General features: G+C 38.8%; 1 protein-coding gene across 2 annotated transcripts; it reads left to right on the top strand.

Moving 5' to 3' along the window:
* The first annotated feature begins 652 nt into the window (after positions 1-652).
* myd88 (MYD88 innate immune signal transduction adaptor) lies at positions 653-11,224 on the top strand. Of its 2 annotated transcripts, none has more exons than XM_088642975.1 (5): positions 653-1,282; positions 5,342-5,470; positions 5,998-6,178; positions 6,934-7,025; positions 9,182-11,224. In XM_088642975.1, the coding sequence occupies exons 1-5, from the start codon at positions 985-987 to the stop codon at positions 9,334-9,336; spliced, it is 855 nt and encodes a 284-aa protein (XP_088499101.1). In that variant the 5' UTR covers positions 653-984; the 3' UTR covers positions 9,337-11,224. The 2 variants fall into 2 exon arrangements, with proteins under 2 accessions (XP_088499101.1, XP_088499102.1); XM_088642976.1 differs by having other exon boundaries at positions 1,049-1,209.
* The last annotated feature ends 6,848 nt before the right edge of the window (positions 11,225-18,072 follow it).

Genomic DNA, 18,072 nt, shown 5'->3' with positions numbered 1-18,072 from the left:
GAAGGAGAGCAGAGTACTGAAGCCAATTGATAGAGGGGGATTATTAGGAGGCCATGATTGGTAAGGGCCAATGGGAAATCTGGCCAGGACACCAGGGTTACACCCCTACTCTTTTCAAGGAACGCCCTGGGATTTTTAATGACCACAGAGAGTCAGGACCTTGGTTTTACGTCTCATCCGAAGGACGGCGCCTGTTTACAGTATAGTGTCCCCGTCACTATACTGGGGCATCAGGACCCACATGGACCTCAGGGTGAGCGCCCCCAGCTGGCCCCACTAACACCTCTTCCAGTAGCAACCTTAGTTTTTCCCAGGAGGTCTCAGATCCAGGTACTGACCAGGCTCACACCTGCTTAGCTTCAGTGGGTTGCCAGTTGTGAGTTGCAGGGTGATACTGTATGGCTGCTGGCAAATAAGTTCTTGATAATGCAATCATTGTTAAATTAGTGAGTAGTTTTAAATTAGGAAATCACTCAACTACTCAGATTGTACATGCAATATACCTTATATAGTAAAGAAGAACTCCATTTCCTGGAGGCCACCGTTATTTTATAATTTGTAACTTCCTTTTTACTATTGGACTGAAGAGCTGTCACTCCTCCAACATGACGCCCCTCTCATTTTGTTCCTCATTCTTATCTTGAGAAGGAACATTTCCTGTAAAGGGCGTCACTGGTTTGAGTGACGTGAATTGCTTGAAGTCCGGTGTTATGTCGGACTTTCTTACTTTGTGCAAACGCACTTTTTTTTAAATTGTGTAATCGGTTTTTAGAAATTCTTGTAACTTTTTGTGGGCAAGAGGAAGACCTGTGAACGGCAGTTTTTGAATACTGTTTCGGAAATTTGAAAATAAGTACAGAAATGAACAACTCATGAAGTGAACAAAACAGAAGACGTACAAAAATCAAGCTATTACAATTTTGTTTTTTAAGTACTGGTGCACAGCTTTAGTTACCTGCGGTATTTGCGTGCGATTGAGCAAATATGTCTGAAACCGATTATTATGGTATTCCTTTAACAGCGCTAAATGTTACTGTTAGAAAAAAACTTAGTCTTTACTTAAATCCGAAAACAACGGTAGCTGCCGACTGGACGACTCTGGCTGAAACGATGGGTTTCGATTATCTGGAAATTAAGAACTTTGATCAGTACCAGGACCCCACCAAGAAGATATTGGATGAGTGGATGTCCAGATGCCCAGAAGCGACGGTAGGAAAGCTAATACAAATGCTTAACGAAGCAGGAAGGGAAGATGTGATTACAGATCTTAAACCTATTATAGGTGAGTCTTCGTATATTATCCTGGAATTTATAGGTATAAAAAGTTTTTAAAGAATTGTTAGGTTGTTATTTTTTACGTCAGTTACAGGACAGTATAGTAGGATACAGGATAGTAATTATATTACTATGACGCCTTGGAAGATGTTTTCTTTTTAATATTTACCTTGCTTGTAATAGAGCAACTTTAGTATTGTTTTACCATTATGTTTTATGGGGCCACGGGCTTTCTTTACAGGTCCAGCTAGAATACATTACATCTCAATGTTGATCCTCAGTCCTGGGTTTAAAATCTCTCAGGACTGCACCAGATCTGGGCTTTTATCTGCAAACAAGTGTGCAACCAGGAAGGCATAAATGAAAATACAAAGCAAGCAAAGGCATACGATACACAGGGCTCGTATGGTGTCACACCAAGGTGAAAACTACAAATTGCACTTGTTTATTAGTGGACTGTATGCAGTGCCCTATACAAAGTATTTAGACCCATTATTAAAAGATACAAAATGATGATACACATTTTTTAGACTTAATATTTTATTCAAAATCGAAATGCTCAAACGGAAGACTTCTGAGGATAAGTTAAACTACAGTAAATGTCAACAAACACCAAAGTGAAAAACAAACCGAAAAATTACATGTACAGTATGTTCAGACCTATTAAATAAATATTTGGCGGAAGCACTTACAGCCACAGTTTTTGGGTATGACTACCAACTTTCTACACCAGCTTGGTACACTTTTTGCTCATTCTTATTGGAGGAATGGTAAAGCTCTCTCAAGTTGCCTAGGAATCTCTTACAGGTAGAGGAATCATTCCACAGATTCTCAATAGGATTCAAGTCAGGACTTTTACTGGGCCACTCAGAATAATTCCTTCTGATTCTTCAGGCATTCCAGTATAACCTTGGCCTTGTGCTTTTGCTCATTGTCCTGATGAAAGATTAATTTATCCTGCTGTTTTAGATCTGAAGCACGTTTTCTTCTATGAATACTTTGCTCCATCTATGTTCCCATCAGTCTTGGCATGCTTTCTGCTCCCTGCTGATTAGAAGCAGAACTATATTTGAACTATATCATAAGCAGAACATTCTTGACAGATGGATGGTATTATAGACTGAGTGTTGGGTTTGCTTCAGATGTAACACTTTGCATTCAGACCAGACGTTTCTAGTTTTGCCATGTGTGACCACAATTACATGTTTGTGGTATTGTTTAGGTGCTTTGTTGAAAGCTCCATGCAGTACATGTGATTTTTTTTTTCAGTTCCAAATAGTTTCCTTTGTGGTGTGACCTAGATGTATTCTTTCATCTCAGCTACTAGACTCTGTGAGTCTTTTAAGGTCCCCTTAGGCTTCACAGTTACATCCCTTAAACCGTTTCCTCCTTGCCCGGATGCACTGTTTTAGGCACACAGCCTGGTATAGGCAGTGCCTGGGTGCCTTCTGTAAGGAAGTGTGGTTCAGCACCCTATCCAGACGGTATAATCTGGAAGTAAGTGGAGAAGGACATCAGGGGAAGGTACAGCAGGAAAAGATGGGTTGACAGACATGGGGTGGTGATGGCGGTGATCCGGTGCTCGGGGGGCGTGACGAAGGCAACTAGTCCAGGGAAGTCCAAAACGAGAAATCCGGGGTGCAGTCCAAAGTCCAAAAACCAGGTGATCCATCCAAGACAAGACAGGGTTAAATTCCGGAACAGGATCCAGAACCGGAACAAGAAGTTAAAAGAAAGTAATGAGGCCAGGCGCTCCGAGGTCTCTCCTGGACCCGCTGGTAGGTGGGATTCCGGGCGTCCATCTCCCAATACTGAGCCAGGAATAGTGAGAGCGCCAGGTTTAAATAATGAATCACAAAACAGGTGGCAACAGCACATAATCATCTAAAATACGAGTGTCTGAGCGCCCTTAAGAGGAGGGATCCCAATTGTGTCCCCTTCGTCTTCTTATCCATTTCACAAGGTTCATGTCACGCCCTCTGTAGCCAGAGGGTGCTCCTACTCTGTCCTGTCTCTAGTTTCCTGTGCTTTGCTCTCCTTCCGGTGTCTCTCTCTCTGGGGCTATATATTTCGGGGTCTTTCATTCACCTTTGCTCAGCATTGACGTTCTGATGTTCTGAGACCCGCCTAGCACCAGGTTGTTCGTGGCCTGAGGGCTTAGGTTTCTATATGACAATTCCAGAACCCTTTGCACTGCTGAGCCTGGGCTATCTCCCCGTTCCTCTGCTTCGCATAGGGTCTTTTTTCGCTCCCCTGCCTCTCCACGGTTTGTCCCTTCCGACATCCATGACAGTTCAAAGATATATTAAGGGTCTTTAAAATGTTTTTACACCTCTCTCCTGATCTGTGCCTTTATACAACTTTGTCCCCGAGTTGTTTTCAAAGCTCTGTTTCGCCAAGGATGACCTGACTGCTGACCTTGGGTCAACATACAGTACCTAAGGTCTATGATGAACATGGGAGAGAATCCTTTAAGATGTCATTAGTATCCTGGTGCAAAGTATGAAATGCAGATGTACAGCTTGTATTGCTTCCAGCAGTGACCACTCACACTGCTAACCTGTGACAGGAGATGTCTGTTGATCAGCCCTGTCACTGTCATTCTTACATTGTGTTCTTCTTGCACCTATAAATGATCTGTTTGTCTTGATGCACAGTATATGCATATTCATTTCTCACTGATAAAGACATGGTGTTGCAGCTGTGATATGGCAATCCCTATGTTAATAGAATGGTTAATAGAAAAGGTATATTATATGAAAATAACCTTCAGTAATATCACGTACCCTTCTTACCAATGTTAAATTACTTAAAAGGGGAACTGCAGTCCCAATTTCTCAGACTAGTTATTAAATCTTGGTCACAAAATAAATTCATTGATGGAATAGAAAAATTTTAAGCACAAAAACGTGAACTTTGTGAAAGTATTTGAAGTCGCTGCGTTGCCGCAGACCTCTAGTCTTGCCACAGGCAGGAGTGAGAGTTCCCACAGATTGTGACATGAAGTCAGCCCTCCCTGCTCACTAGTCACTGTAATCACTAGTGTAATGCGATTTACAGATGACTAGGTACAGGTTGTGTGGCAGATATTTGTAGATATTTGTGATCTGCATGCAGAGTTAACTGGTAAATTCTATTTGTTGGCAAAACCGTCTCGAAGTCGAGAGCAATGTTCCTACTGGAGTAAAAGAAATGTATTCACAAGCCTGTTTGATTACAATGCAAGAAGGCCGCTTCACGTCACCAGTAGTTTTGTTGTCTCGTTCAGAATTGCAAAATACGGCACTGCGCATACTTGGAAACAGCATCTATTTTGTGAAGGAAAATGTTAGGTTTTACCAGATACTGTGTAGACCTTAGTTTTATTGTGGTTTAAAATGCACTCATCAATACTGATTCCTTCTAACCCCGAAATATAAAAATAGCATTGCACTTCCCCTTTAATTGAATAATAAAATGGGTGGCGCAATGGCACAGGGGTTAGCATTGCTGCCTCGCAGTGCTGAGGCCCTGGGTTAAATTCCTGAAGTGTTGTCTGTATGGAGTTTGCATGTTCTCCCCAAAGTTCACTTGGATTTATTCCTACCACAGTCCAAAACCATACTAGTAGATCAACTGGCTTCTAGAAAAATGTGTCTGATACAAATAAAGTTCAAGAACACATCCAAAATGATATTTCAAAACTACTACGTGGTGAGGAATTGATAGAGAGCCCAAGATGCCATCAAAATCAGAGCTTACCACTACTGGGGGAGGTTTAGGTACAGAACTGGTTCAGAGCGAAGTTATTTATTGATTTTCAGTTTTATATGGGGTTTTGTATGGATATAATAATTACTAAAAAGGCTTTTTCTATGTATTCTCTGTGAAATATAATTACATTATTAAATATTGTATAATATCATTTTCTTTCACTGAAATATTTTCGTGTCATATAAGTTAAATGCAAAAACGTTTGTCGTAGGCTTTTTTTCACATGGATTCCTGAATACCCTCAGACGACCCCTTGAAGCATGTTTACCTAATTACTGCAGTCTCCTCTAATCTCCAAATTCTATGTTTGTAGACAAGGATTGTAAGGATTACCTGAGGAAGAAACAGATGAAGGAACCCCCAGTGCAGGTTCCGGAGGTGACTAGTTGTGGGCCCAGGACGCAGGAGATCAATGGCATAACAGTTCTTGATGACCCGATGGGTGAGTACAGACAATAGTCTGCTAGTCAAGAACTTCAACCACAGCCTGAGTGACCTTACCAGCTGTATGAACGGAGCCAAACCACCCGATCCTCTCCTGAATGTTTTATTTCAAGCATGTACAGATTGATTGTCAAGGAAATTGTGATCTGAAAGAGACTTCAAATATGTAAATACCCTCAAACCTTTCAATTATAAGCAATTCAATTATTTGAATTATGACTGAGAGGTCTCCTTTTGCTTTTAGAGTGATGGAGATGTTCATATGAAACCTCTGAAATTGTTTTATCTTATCTTTCCGCTGTAACCCAAGCCTTTTTCACATATTAAATGGGGCAGTTGTGTAATGTGCTAATCAGCCATCTGACACTTAAATGTCAGTGGACTTTGTGTGTTTTGAAATAGATAAGGCAGTCTGTTGAGAAAAAAACAACTGCGACTAGTGTTCATTCTGACTCGGATATTCTGGTGTGTTTTAATTTAAGGGAGATGCTTTCTCCTTTGTCATTGATGATCCTGTGGTTTCAGGTCACATGCCTGAAATGTTTGACGCCTTCATCTGTTACTGTCAGAATGACATTGGGTTTGTCCACGAGATGATCAGGCAGCTGGAGCAGACGGAGTACAAGCTGAAGCTCTGTGTCTTTGATCGGGATGTCCTTCCAGGCACTTGTGTGTGGACCATCACCAGTGAGCTCATTGAGAAAAGGTGAATAGCCAGTATTCAGGCACCTCTCAACCCCTTTAATGCATTTTAGGCAGAAGCTTTTTAACAGGTGGGAGATACCCTGTGCTGTTTTTACTGTGTTCTGGCTGCGGCAAAGAGTCCTTAGGAATGAGTAAAAGTGTAGGTGATCCAGGACAAAAATGATGGGATTCTAGACAATGAAAGGGACATGTCTGATGTACTTAACATGTACAGTATTTCACTCAGCTATTCACTGAGGAAGAAGCCAACAATATACCTCAGGCACAGAAAGACGTTACATAGAAGCATAGCATAGAACAGGGAACATTTTCAGGTAATATAGTTAATATATTTTTTATTTTTTATTCATACACAATCACATACAAGCAATACTCTGATAACAGGTCTAGACACAATGCACATCTAACTCTTTCCTTAAGGAAACAATCAGTAAAGCGTCACCAAAGACAAACTGCTACACAAACATGGTAACTCTTTATTAACTAAGCCAAGCCTCATGCAGTGAAAGTAGATCGACAAGATAAAAATGCTGCTGGAAGTAAGTGCCCCTGTATACAATCCTTCTGTGCAGCCTGTTTGTAGCCAAATGTAATCCAGTAATAATCATAATAAATAATAATGCACAAATAAGCAAAATTGTGACTATTGAACTTGCTGTATATTATATCATCATATAACTTTATATTACATACATTTCTTATATTTTTGGGGGTGTGTCTGTTAAGCAAAATTAATTGATGTTTGTTTTCTTGAAGGTGTAAGAGGATGGTGGTGGTAATTTCAGATGATTATTTAGACAGTGAGTGCTGTGACTTTCAGACCAAGTTTGCTCTGAGCCTCTCTCCAGGTAAGGGTTCATGCTGTATGTCTTTGTGGTTGCCACCCTGGCATTCAGTGCAATGCTAAAATTCCTTAATTTATTCCTTGAGTGCATATGGTGTAAATGGTATATAGTTTAAAGTTTGCATTGATGCAGAGATCTCCATCTCTGGTGTTGGAGAGCCCTAATCCATCAGGTTTTGTAGGTCGCCATTTAATCACCCATTTCTAAATATGTGGAACAATTTCATTGTGATCCATTAAAGAGGTGATTGCTTAATTTAAGCCCTTTAGAGATCACTTAGAACTGCAATCTAAGTATCTTTCAGCCCTTAAGGACCAGAGTTTTCTTAATTGAACAGATACTGTGCTTGAGTGATTAATTTAATCATCTTACTAACTGGATAGAGTCTCTCCAGAGACCCTTGTAATAAAGTGTCACAACAGCTGTAGAAGGCTCTATCCCTAAGTATGTTTTTTTTTACCTTTAGAATGGGTTTTGATCATTTTCTTACTGGAATTTTTTTTTTATAGATGTACTAGCAGTAATTCTTTGTACAGTATGCCTTAATTACATGTTTCTCAACATAGTCATCTAGATGCTTATGTTGATTTAAGGCATGTTTTATATTAATAAGATTAGGTCATGGTGGTAAAACATCAAAAATTATATATTGTTGTTGAGAAATGCACATTCATATTGTTTCATACTACGTGATAAAATTCGAAAATAAGCAATGTCAAATCAATATCACAATCAGATCCTGACTCCAACTAATAAAATTAACAATAATTGCACCCGGTAAAACCAGGGAACACTAAAAGGAAAATTGCACTTTTTGTTGGTTTCTGCAGCACAGCTTGCTAATAAAGTAATAACCAGGTTGGCATGCTTAAACTGGACATACAAATTACAACTACAGAACACAAGGTTTACAGCTATATACAGACATTAGAGTCCTGTGAGTACCAGAACCCTGCAGTCTACAGTAACAGAAAACACAAAACTCTCCCTGTAATTGAGACTTAAATATATTATGGAAAGGGGGGAACCTCTTGGTGCTTATGAGTATGTTACTGTTTTAGAAGTACCATCAATACATATACTGTACTTCAAAGCTAGGCTCTTAGCAAAATACAAGTATAGGTTTGAAGACTCTTGTCAGAGTCCTCTATACAGCTCATTCTGAAACACGGATCTGAGCTGCAAAATATTGTAAAAAGTAGCTTTTGCTAGCTAAGATGGCCTAGAATTTTGTAGTCATTTTATGGACGTTTGACTGGCTTGCATGACAGGCAATAATAGTGTACTATCTCAACTCACATGACTGGTGTTTTGTTTGTGCACCACCCACTTGGGTGATGAGTGGTAATCATTAAGATAAGATCACTTTATTGGCCATATACAATTTCTTGTATTAAGAATTTGTCTTTTTACATATCCCAACTTGCTCTCCATGAGACACAAAGACAGGGAGAGAAGCTTGGGGTGAGAACGCAGGGTCAGCCATTTATACGGCGCCCCTGGAGCAGTTGGGATTTAGGGCTTTCCTTAGGGGCCCAACGGAGTAGGATTCCTCCGCCAGCCACGGGATAGGAGCTGGCAACCCTGCAGCCACAGGCGCAGATCCTTAGCCACTGCACCGCCACTATATGTACCACTATAAAGCAGGACAGGCTAATAAGTGAAAAAATCACTTATTTAAGGAAGGGGAAGGTTTACGTTGCTCACATTGTGCAAGCCAGTAGTGTAATTTAGCCAGGACATCAAAGTTAACATGGCACTTCTGAGCAGTGTCATGGAATCTTAAATATCCAGATTAGCAGGGTCTTAGTTTAACATCTCATCCAAAAGGTGGTACCTTCTACAGCACGGTATTTGTGGATCATTATACTGGGAGATTGGTATTGGAAAATATGGTTTTAAGGGCAGTGGAGGGAGGAGAGGGAAGGGAGCTACATGCTGTTCTGCTATAATTATAGCAGAAGCTTGATTTTCTGGAGGACTCCCATTTCTTCCTTGATTAACTTGTGATATCTCATGAGATCAGGCTGGAAGGTAGCAATGCTATTTTGGTGCAAGATGGGATTCAGTCTCTTGCTAGATGTATTTTGTATTCTTTTGTATTTCATCCTGCTTTGTATTTTATGTAAGTTGAAATTTGCTTCTTCCCCTGCTTCCAGGTGCTCGTTCGAAACGTCTCATTCCAGTTGTGTACAAGACCATGAAGAAACAGTTTCCTAGTATTTTACGATTCCTGACACTCTGTGACTATACCAAGCCCTGCACAAAATCTTGGTTCTGGATCCGACTGGCCAAGGCTCTAGCTCTCCCTTAAGGTTATGGATGACGATGCCAAGCCTGCAGAGGAATGTTGTTCAATACAGGACCTCGGTGCCAACAGAGAAATGGTACATACAGAGGAATGTTTCACATCCCTACAGAATCTTTGGTACAAAACGGTTTGGATTTACCATACTTGCATATAAGCAAGCTCTAGTGGTAGACGACACTGAATGGAGCAGACTACAAATACTGATGCATATAGCCAAATTGAATTTGAGGAATTTCCAATAAAACACACCATATTCCTATAAATGTGTTACATAAATGTTACTTTTTGCTTTATGGCACCGACCTGTGTATCAGTTTTCCTAACTCTGGAAGATCTACTGTACGCAGTAAAACAGTGAAGACAGTGTTTATAAAAAACTTGCTGAAGAGAATGGATAACATTCACTCAGTGCCATTGCTAAAGGATATGATCTTTTGTATCACATCAAGTCATTAGTATTGACCTTTTCCTTAAAAAACATTTTGTTACAAGGTGTAAATATTTTCTCAGTTCTTCAGACAAAAGTTTCTTGTCTTGTTGAAATGTTGCATCATCATTCTGTACATGATCTGTTTACTGGGACCACAAGACTTTGGTCACATGCTTTTTATTTTACAAGTGTAGACAAACATCAAAATAAATGTTGTGAAATTGTGCATTAATGTTCTGTATTTCCATTTATATTCTTTAGACTTTTAGATGGGCCAAATCAGCTTAATCCAACCATGTTTACCACCATTAATCCAGTTTGAGTGACTTCTATACAGTTTTGATTTTTACCATGCTTATTTACTGTAGTTTTGGTCCATCCTCCAACCTGTCTAGAAAATTGCCCCCACCCCCCCACCATGCTGTCCTCCCCAAATATTAGTGTTGTCTGTGAGAAAACACACAGATCCCAGAGTTTTAGAGGGTTAATTTGCCAGTTTACTTAATATAACCAAAGCGTAAAAACAAAGAGTACTGAATCTTTTATCTTAATCATCTTGTGACGATGAAAATAATGTTTTTCATGCAGTTTACAGGATTAGGTAATGATATGAAAACAGTGTCAGGCACAGTAATATCATGAGTCTGTACTGGCAGGTGATTTTCTAATCTTAGTCTGTGTTCAGATAGCAATAAAACAGTGCTTCAAGCTTGTATGATGGAAACTCCTTTTTAACAGAAATAAAACAAAACAGTAATAATGCGCAGCTAACTAAAAACCCTGGATCCAATCTTAAATGCAAGTTATCCTAACATGTACACAAAAACAACTGCAAGCTGGCACATGAGAAACAAATATGCTTAATTAGTCCATGCTAGATTTTTGTCCTTTTTGTGTATATACAGTATATGTGAAATGTTGATGAAGCCATAAAATGTTCTACAATTCTAATTGTGTTATTTTTGTTGTTACTTTTTCACAGATTTATGTTAAAACAAATGGTCAAGTATTATTTCCTATTAAAACATACTTTGCAAAATAAGGCAGATTTTTCTGTTTTGTGTTTTTTTCTGTGCATTATATACCTAGTGTTTATCATGTTGGACATAGAGCAAAAGCCACGAGACATGTGCGGTTTTGTCCAGTAAAAATGTTTGACTTGTAGTGATAAAAATGTAGTGATTGCAGTGCACGAGTTATAGGTTGTGTTTAACAGGAGATAGGTTTTTAAGTAGTTCTACAAAAAAAAAGGAAATAGAAAACCTATTTTACCATACTTCCCCCATTGTTTAAATAAGTATTCATTTTGAGATAAAAATGTAAAACATTTGTGAACATATACTGTACACACATATGCACTCAATATGTTTATATGAGTAAGGAGGGCAGGGGTGATTTTTATGACGGGTTTGTTGAGTTCAAAATGCATTCAATCAAATAAAAAAATGGCCACGGATTTCAGTGATTGTTCCTGCCTGCTTGATTTTCAATGGCACTCGAGCTGGATATTCTTTATGATATAACGATCTTACTATTCTAGCATAATTGTTTCTAATGAATTACAGGACCTGCGAGAAGAATTCATACTTAAATGCTCTGGTCTTTTGTTAACCAGGGTGAGACCGTGCACTTCAGTCTTGTTTCCTTTGGTGGTGAAAGAGAAAAATTGACTGGTATTACCACTATTGACTGGTAATAATTATTCTCCTTTCTGCACTCACTGGCTTCATATGTTAGCAGGATGCTGTTTGATGAAGCCTCTGTTCAGCCTCTTAACCTAAAATGTAAGGTTTGATAATAAACTAACATGACTTTGAAGACTTGTTGACCTAATAAGGAGTGACGTGAGTATCAGTTTAAGAATAACATTCAATTTTTCACTTCCCTTTCTTAATCCTTGTTAAATACTTTAAACATTGAATGTTGAATGACAGTACTCAATTTATTATAACATTCAAAACATTCCGTTTTTAACAAGTCAAAGATCAGTTTACTTCAAACCTCTGTCCCAAAGCTGTGAGGTGTCTTAATAATTTTCCCACTCATTCAAGACACTCTCATTGCCAGAGAGTGATGATCAGTAAAATGTTACAGTATGAAAAAGTGGTTTCATATTTGTTGAAAGTTGTTTTAAGATCACAAGTTATTTGAAACTTTCAATAGCATACACAATATATGATAGGTAAAAGCAACTATAAATAAGTTACTGCATTTATTTTAATAGACTGCCTTGCTTGAATGCTGCTGTTGAGTTCCTAAATCTTAATTTTATTAATGCCATCATATGCAAAAGTCAGCAGAATGATCTTAGAATGACAAACTTGCTAACTAGATATGGCTCTCACTAACAGAATACATCCCACTGAATTTAACATTTTTAAATTAAGGATTATCAGATTAAAATATGATAAAGGGTTTATTCATCTCCTTCACTGGCAGGGTTCAAATAAATAGTAATACTATTTTTTTAGGTGGGTAGCTGCGTCAGCATGCATAGGCTGCAAGAAGAAAGAGAACACAACGTTTCGGCCGTGGAGCCTTCTTCAGGTGTGTCACACCTGACACACCTGAAGAAGGCTCCACGGCCGAAACGTTGTGTTCTCTTTCTTCTTTTTTTTCAGCATGGAATAAACCTATTACTTGTTCCTTTGCATACTATTTTTTTTCATGTACACTGGAATTTCTAACACGTTGCCTATGAAATAACTAAATGCAAAAGAAGAAATTAAATTTAACTTAGAATACTTTTTTATACTATATGTATAGAAATTTGCATAGAAATAATGTTGTGACTACATTCCTAAGTTGTTGCAGACAGTACAAAGTCTTTAGAATGAATCCATGTTACAAGTTTGAAAAATATTGTAATGATGTCACAGATGTTATATCTGGTTTTGATTTGGCAACTTGTCTTTATACAGTATGTCCATCTTAAAATGACTTGGGATCAAATATGTTATATATAAGAATGGTTTGTAGTTCAGAATTTTTAATGAACTTTCCATCTTAATTGCTACATTGAATCATCAAAGTATTTTAGACGTTTTATCAGATCCTGTTAAAGCAAATGATTCCACACAAAATTGTTAACTGGTTGATTTGATTGTACTGTAATAACAACTGGATTTAGTCAAAACCTCGGACCAATTAGCATAATTGCAAATGAATAAATCGTTATAAGGTTATTGCCTCTCATCGGCTTCTTGCGTTGGTTCAATAGAAACTCAGATCTTTACTGCAATCTACACATCAGTTGTTTAAATCTAATCTGTGCTTATAGTCAAAAACTAAAAAAGTACATAAAAGTTACAAGATCATATAAAAGTTACCGTGGTTAACTGGCAATAAAAACCTTAAACATTTGATCATCTGAGCTGTGCTATAGCTGCAAAGGAACAGGTAAAGGTTTATTCCATGCTGAAAAGAAAGAAAACACAATGTTTCGGCTGTGGAGCCTTCTTCAGGTGTGAGGTGTTCCTTTGTAGCCAACGCAGGCTGACGGAGCTACCTACTTGTGCTATAGCTGTACTACTGCAAACTACCACTACAGGGCAGCAGACAACAGGTGGTTTGTGAAAGACCTTTGGTACCTCCAAGATGTGCATTCTATAGGTGATCTTTATTTGAGCATTATGGTTATTCAGGTCAGTCAAGAATTACATTTCCTCTTATCTTTAAGTAGTAAGCATACATCATGGCTTGTACAGTATATTATGTTTTCTGATTGTATCAACAATGAAGAGGTTTCCCATCGTCTTGTTTTCTAGAGCTTAGAGAAGCAACTTTCCAAGACTGTCTTTAATTTGAGGAGCAGTCTTTCATGTGACATTTTATCTGAAAATCCAAATACACCATACCATACTGTATATCTTCAAATCTCACTGCTACAGTTCATGGCCAGATGCTAATAGTCTCCTTTTCTTAGTCTAGGTAGTAAATTGGAAAGGATCATCCTGTTCTACTGTAAATCCATGCTGATTACTGAAGTAAGAGACAAGATGTAAAAAGGGTTAATAACTTAAGTCAGTTCTGCCTGAAAATTAGACTTCTAAGCAACAGGGGTTTATGGCAGGAAAGGGGGTTAACTGATAAAGATTCCAGAGCAAGGAACCCCCTGGGGGCATAATCTTAAACTGACCATTTGGCCAGGGCCTCTTAACTGGCCAAATACCATGACCCCCCCCCCCCTTACCATAACATCGAATGACGTCCGAAGCAGCAAGGAAGGACAATATAACCTAAAAGTTTGTACCGGCACATCGAACAATACTTCGGTTTTGTTGTTTCTTGTGGGAAACAAGACTTCGGCTTTATTGTTCCTTGCATGCAATAAACTCATCTGTTTTACTTCATCTCGGGATCCAGAACCTTATTCTTTCTGTTACAACATTACCTTAATCAATACAATTTTCATTTTAATATAAATTTATACTTTTTGCTTTTATATTTTTTCATCACATTTTACAACTCATTAAGGTAAATCTTATTGGCCTGCAGATGGTTCAATGGTTGTACTTTTTTTACGAAAGGGTACTACACAAGCAATTTTCCAATTAGTGAGTTCCATTTCTGCCCTAAGAGTCAATTAATTGTGCTAATAACTTCACTCATATCTCTGAATGATAGTGGAAGAATACTATTTGGGCCAGACATTTTAACTCTATTTAAATTTATGATAAAATGTGTGATTGCCTTTTAATTTATGGCACTTAAGCTACAGTATCTGTCCTATGTGATAATCTGAATAAAATTATCATTTAGAACCTTAGCCATTCCCTGCTTGTCTTCTATAATTCATATCTGTATGTCATCTTACTCACTTTACTTCTTTCTTTACTAATGTGCATTTAATTTGAGTTACTTTTAGCTTTGCTACATGTCTATCTTTCACTTGGTTCTTCTGATGTTATTTGTGACTTAAGTGTCTGTTTCAATTGTTTTACTTGGCCTTGATACCACCAACATGGCCAGAAAGTATTCTGTATTTTTTTTCTTAATCCATTTAAGATAGATAGATACTTTATTGATCCAGTGAGGGAAATTGCAGTGCAACAGCAGCTTAACATAGACAACACAGCAACAGTGTAACGAATGATACAATAATAATAATAAAATACAATCAGTACAGTGAGAAGTGCACTAAGAAGAGTTACTCACAGTCCAGAACACACAAAGAACAAACCAGAACAGAACAGTACACAAAAAAGTTGTATTGCACAATATAAATATAAATAAAATGTATTGCACAGGTCCCTGGCATACTGTATGTTGCACAAAAACAGTTGTAAACGGGAAAAAGAAAAAGAATGGATGTAGAAGTTTACTGTTCAATCCAGAAACAGGTCACTGTCAATGTTGCTTCTGCCCAGACGCAAGGTGGATGCGTTGTACAGTCTTATGGCAGAAGGCAAGAATGACCTCCTGTAGTGCTCCCTGTCGCACCGTGGATGAATCAGTCTATTGCTGAACGTGCTCTTCATTTCTACAACAATCTCATAGAGGGAATGGGAGATGTTGTCCATGATGGCCTCTAGTTTGGACACCATTCTCCTCTCAGCCACTACCTCCAGGGGGTCCAGGCCAGACCCAATGACAAAGCTTGCTCTTTTGATGAGCTTGTTCAGCCTGTTAGAATCCATTGCTCTAACCCCAGAGCCCCAGCATACCACCACGTAGTAAATGGCGCTCACCACAACCGACTGATAGAACATATGTAGCATCTTACTACATACATTGAAGGACCTGAGACTCCTCAAGAAGTAAAGTCGTCTCTGACCCTTCTTGTAAATGGCCTCGATGTTCTTAGATAATTCCAGTCTATCATCGATGTGCACTCCCAGGTACTGGGATGTCCATCTCCACGCCACTCCCATGGATGTAATAATAATAATAATAATTGCTTACACTTATATAGCGCTTCTCTGGACACTCCACTCAAAGCGCTTTACAGGTAATGGGGACTCCCCTCCACCACCACCAATGTGCAGCATCCACCTGGATGATGCGACGGCAGCCATAGTGCGCCAGAACGCTCACCACACATCAGCTATCAGTGGGGAGGAGAGCAGAGTAATGTAGCCAATTCATAGAGGGGGATTATTAGGAGGCCATGATTAGTAAGGGCCAATTGGAAATTTGGCCAGGACACCGGGGTTACACCCCTACTCTTTTCGAGAAGCGCACTGGGATTTTTAATGACCACAGAGAGTCAGGACCTCGGTTTTACGTCTCATCCGAAGGACGGCGCCTGTTTACAGTATAGTGTCCCCGTCACTATACTGGGGCATTAGGACCCACATGGACCGCAGGGTGAGCGCCCCCCGCTGGCCCCACTAACACCTCTTCCAGCAGCAACCTTAGTTTTTCCCAGGAGGTCTCCCATCCAGGTACTGACCAGGCTCACACCTGCTTAGCTTCAGTGGGTTGCCAGTTGTGAGTTGCAGGGTGATATGGCAGGATGTAGACAGGAGTAGGTTTGACCCTTTTCATCCTGAAATCTACCACCAGTTCCTTCGTCTTTGTTATTGCAGGTGGTTCTCCCCACACCACTCCCCAAAGCTGCTGACTAGTCCCCTGTACTCCTCCTCCCACCCACCCTTGATACATCCCACAATTGCAGAGTCATCTGAGAACTTCTGCAGGTGGCACGACTTTGAGTTGTATTTAAAGTCCGAAGTAAAGAGGGTGAACAGAAACGGAGAAAAAACTGTCCTCTGAGGAGCCTCTGTTTTACTCACTACCTGTTCAGACACACAGTTATTAAGTCTCACAGACTGTGGTCTGCCTGTCAGATAGTGATCCATGAGAACAATAAACCAATTAGAACAATGTTTTTGAGACTTTGTTAGATAAATACTGTCTGGTTATCTGTAGGATTATGTTAATGACATTTACTGTAGTTATAAATTCAATGCCTCTTTTCTAAATTATTAACCAATCCTTAAAACTTATAGTAATTTTGAAATATACTAAACAATAAAAATGGTTATACAGTCGTCACAATTTCCCCATTGTTCTTTTCTGTTGACAAACAGGTGTTTTTCAGGTACTTTACAGGCGACCAAATCCAGTATTGTGACTGATTATATGACAGTATGATGGTATTATGACTCGATTCCATGTTTATCAACAGTAACGATATTTTTATGCAATTAATTTTGCACTTTTTTTAAGCCTGCTTGCCATTGTTCATCTGTACTAAATTGCTATAAACACACAAATCCAAAATAAAAAACTCCAGTGACTGCTTCCCTGTGCACGGTTCAGGCCTGCACATGTTTAGAGTGAGTAAAAGCCACAAGGCCCACTGATACAAATCAGATCAAGGGGTCTCCACCCATACTCTGTTGCGTTCACACACTCGTGTACTGCCAATACTCCCATTCCCAGCAATTCACACCTGACACCTCCAAGCAAGATGACTCACCCCTTTACTCTGGGCGGAGGCTCCCACTACAATATTGCGTTTTTTCCGATACAGACGGGAAATACTGACTTCTGAATGTTTAATTGAAAATAGTGCAATATGCATTTAAAGATACAACAGTGAAATTTTTTTTGACTTTGTGTTTTCCCCGTTACCTATTTTCTTTTTCCGTTTCACATTCTATCATATAAGTACTTTGTTGCCAGAGTAACAAACCTGAATAAATTCCCCATAAGTACATTTCATGGAATCCTTCAAAAAAAGATAATATTCTCACCTCAATAAAATATCTATTTTTTTTTATTCTGGGATTTTTGTTTCCCAACAAAATACAGTACAGCCTCTAATGAGATGTCTCACAGCTAATTTTTAGTGATTGCTCGGGATTGTCAGCAATGTCAGCAAAGTGCATTGATCAGACACGATTCACTCACTGCTGAAACTTTTCCTCTGGCAGTTTGGGAAGTTTTGTGTTCAATGATTTCAGACAGTGTTTGTTCATCATTTGTGATGTTCAGCCTCATAAATAATGCTTTTCCACTCTTCAGTATGGCAAGAGTCAGAGATACTGTGCTGAAACTGACATCAATGGATTATTTTCCCAGTATACTGTGACATAAAATATGAAAGCCCTTGACAAAAGTACTCCTTTATATTTAGTGGATAGATTAAACAATACCTTTTATCTAGACTGAAATGTTTTAAAGGAGTACATGCTGTGCCTTGCAAAAGTATTCAGACCTTTTCAATGATGTTTCATTCTGTGAAAATACAAAATAAGGCACATAGTTTTTTGACAATCTTATTGAAAACCTGAATGCTCAAACTGATAAACAGGCGGGGCATCTGCAGTACGTTAGGATGTTGTATATATACAGTATTA

This window comes from Lepisosteus platostomus, chromosome 8 (assembly GCF_059453375.1).
Source record: "Lepisosteus platostomus isolate fLepPlt1 chromosome 8, fLepPlt1.hap1, whole genome shotgun sequence".
In the NCBI taxonomy this organism is placed as follows: domain Eukaryota; kingdom Metazoa; phylum Chordata; class Actinopteri; order Semionotiformes; family Lepisosteidae; genus Lepisosteus; species Lepisosteus platostomus.
The sequence above is the reverse complement of the archived record's forward strand: the minus strand, read 5'-3'. Positions and strand labels throughout refer to the sequence as shown.

Excerpts from the sequence above, each read along its gene's own strand:
- myd88 (XM_088642975.1), top strand. The coding sequence starts at position 985 with ATGTCTGAAACCGATTATTATGGTATTCCTTTAACAGCGCTAAATGTT. Across the intron at positions 5,471-5,997 it reads AGTTCTTGATGACCCGATGG|GTCACATGCCTGAAATGTTT; the intron begins GTGAGTACAGAC and ends CTGTGGTTTCAG. Across the intron at positions 6,179-6,933 it reads AGTGAGCTCATTGAGAAAAG|GTGTAAGAGGATGGTGGTGG; the intron begins GTGAATAGCCAG and ends GTTTTCTTGAAG.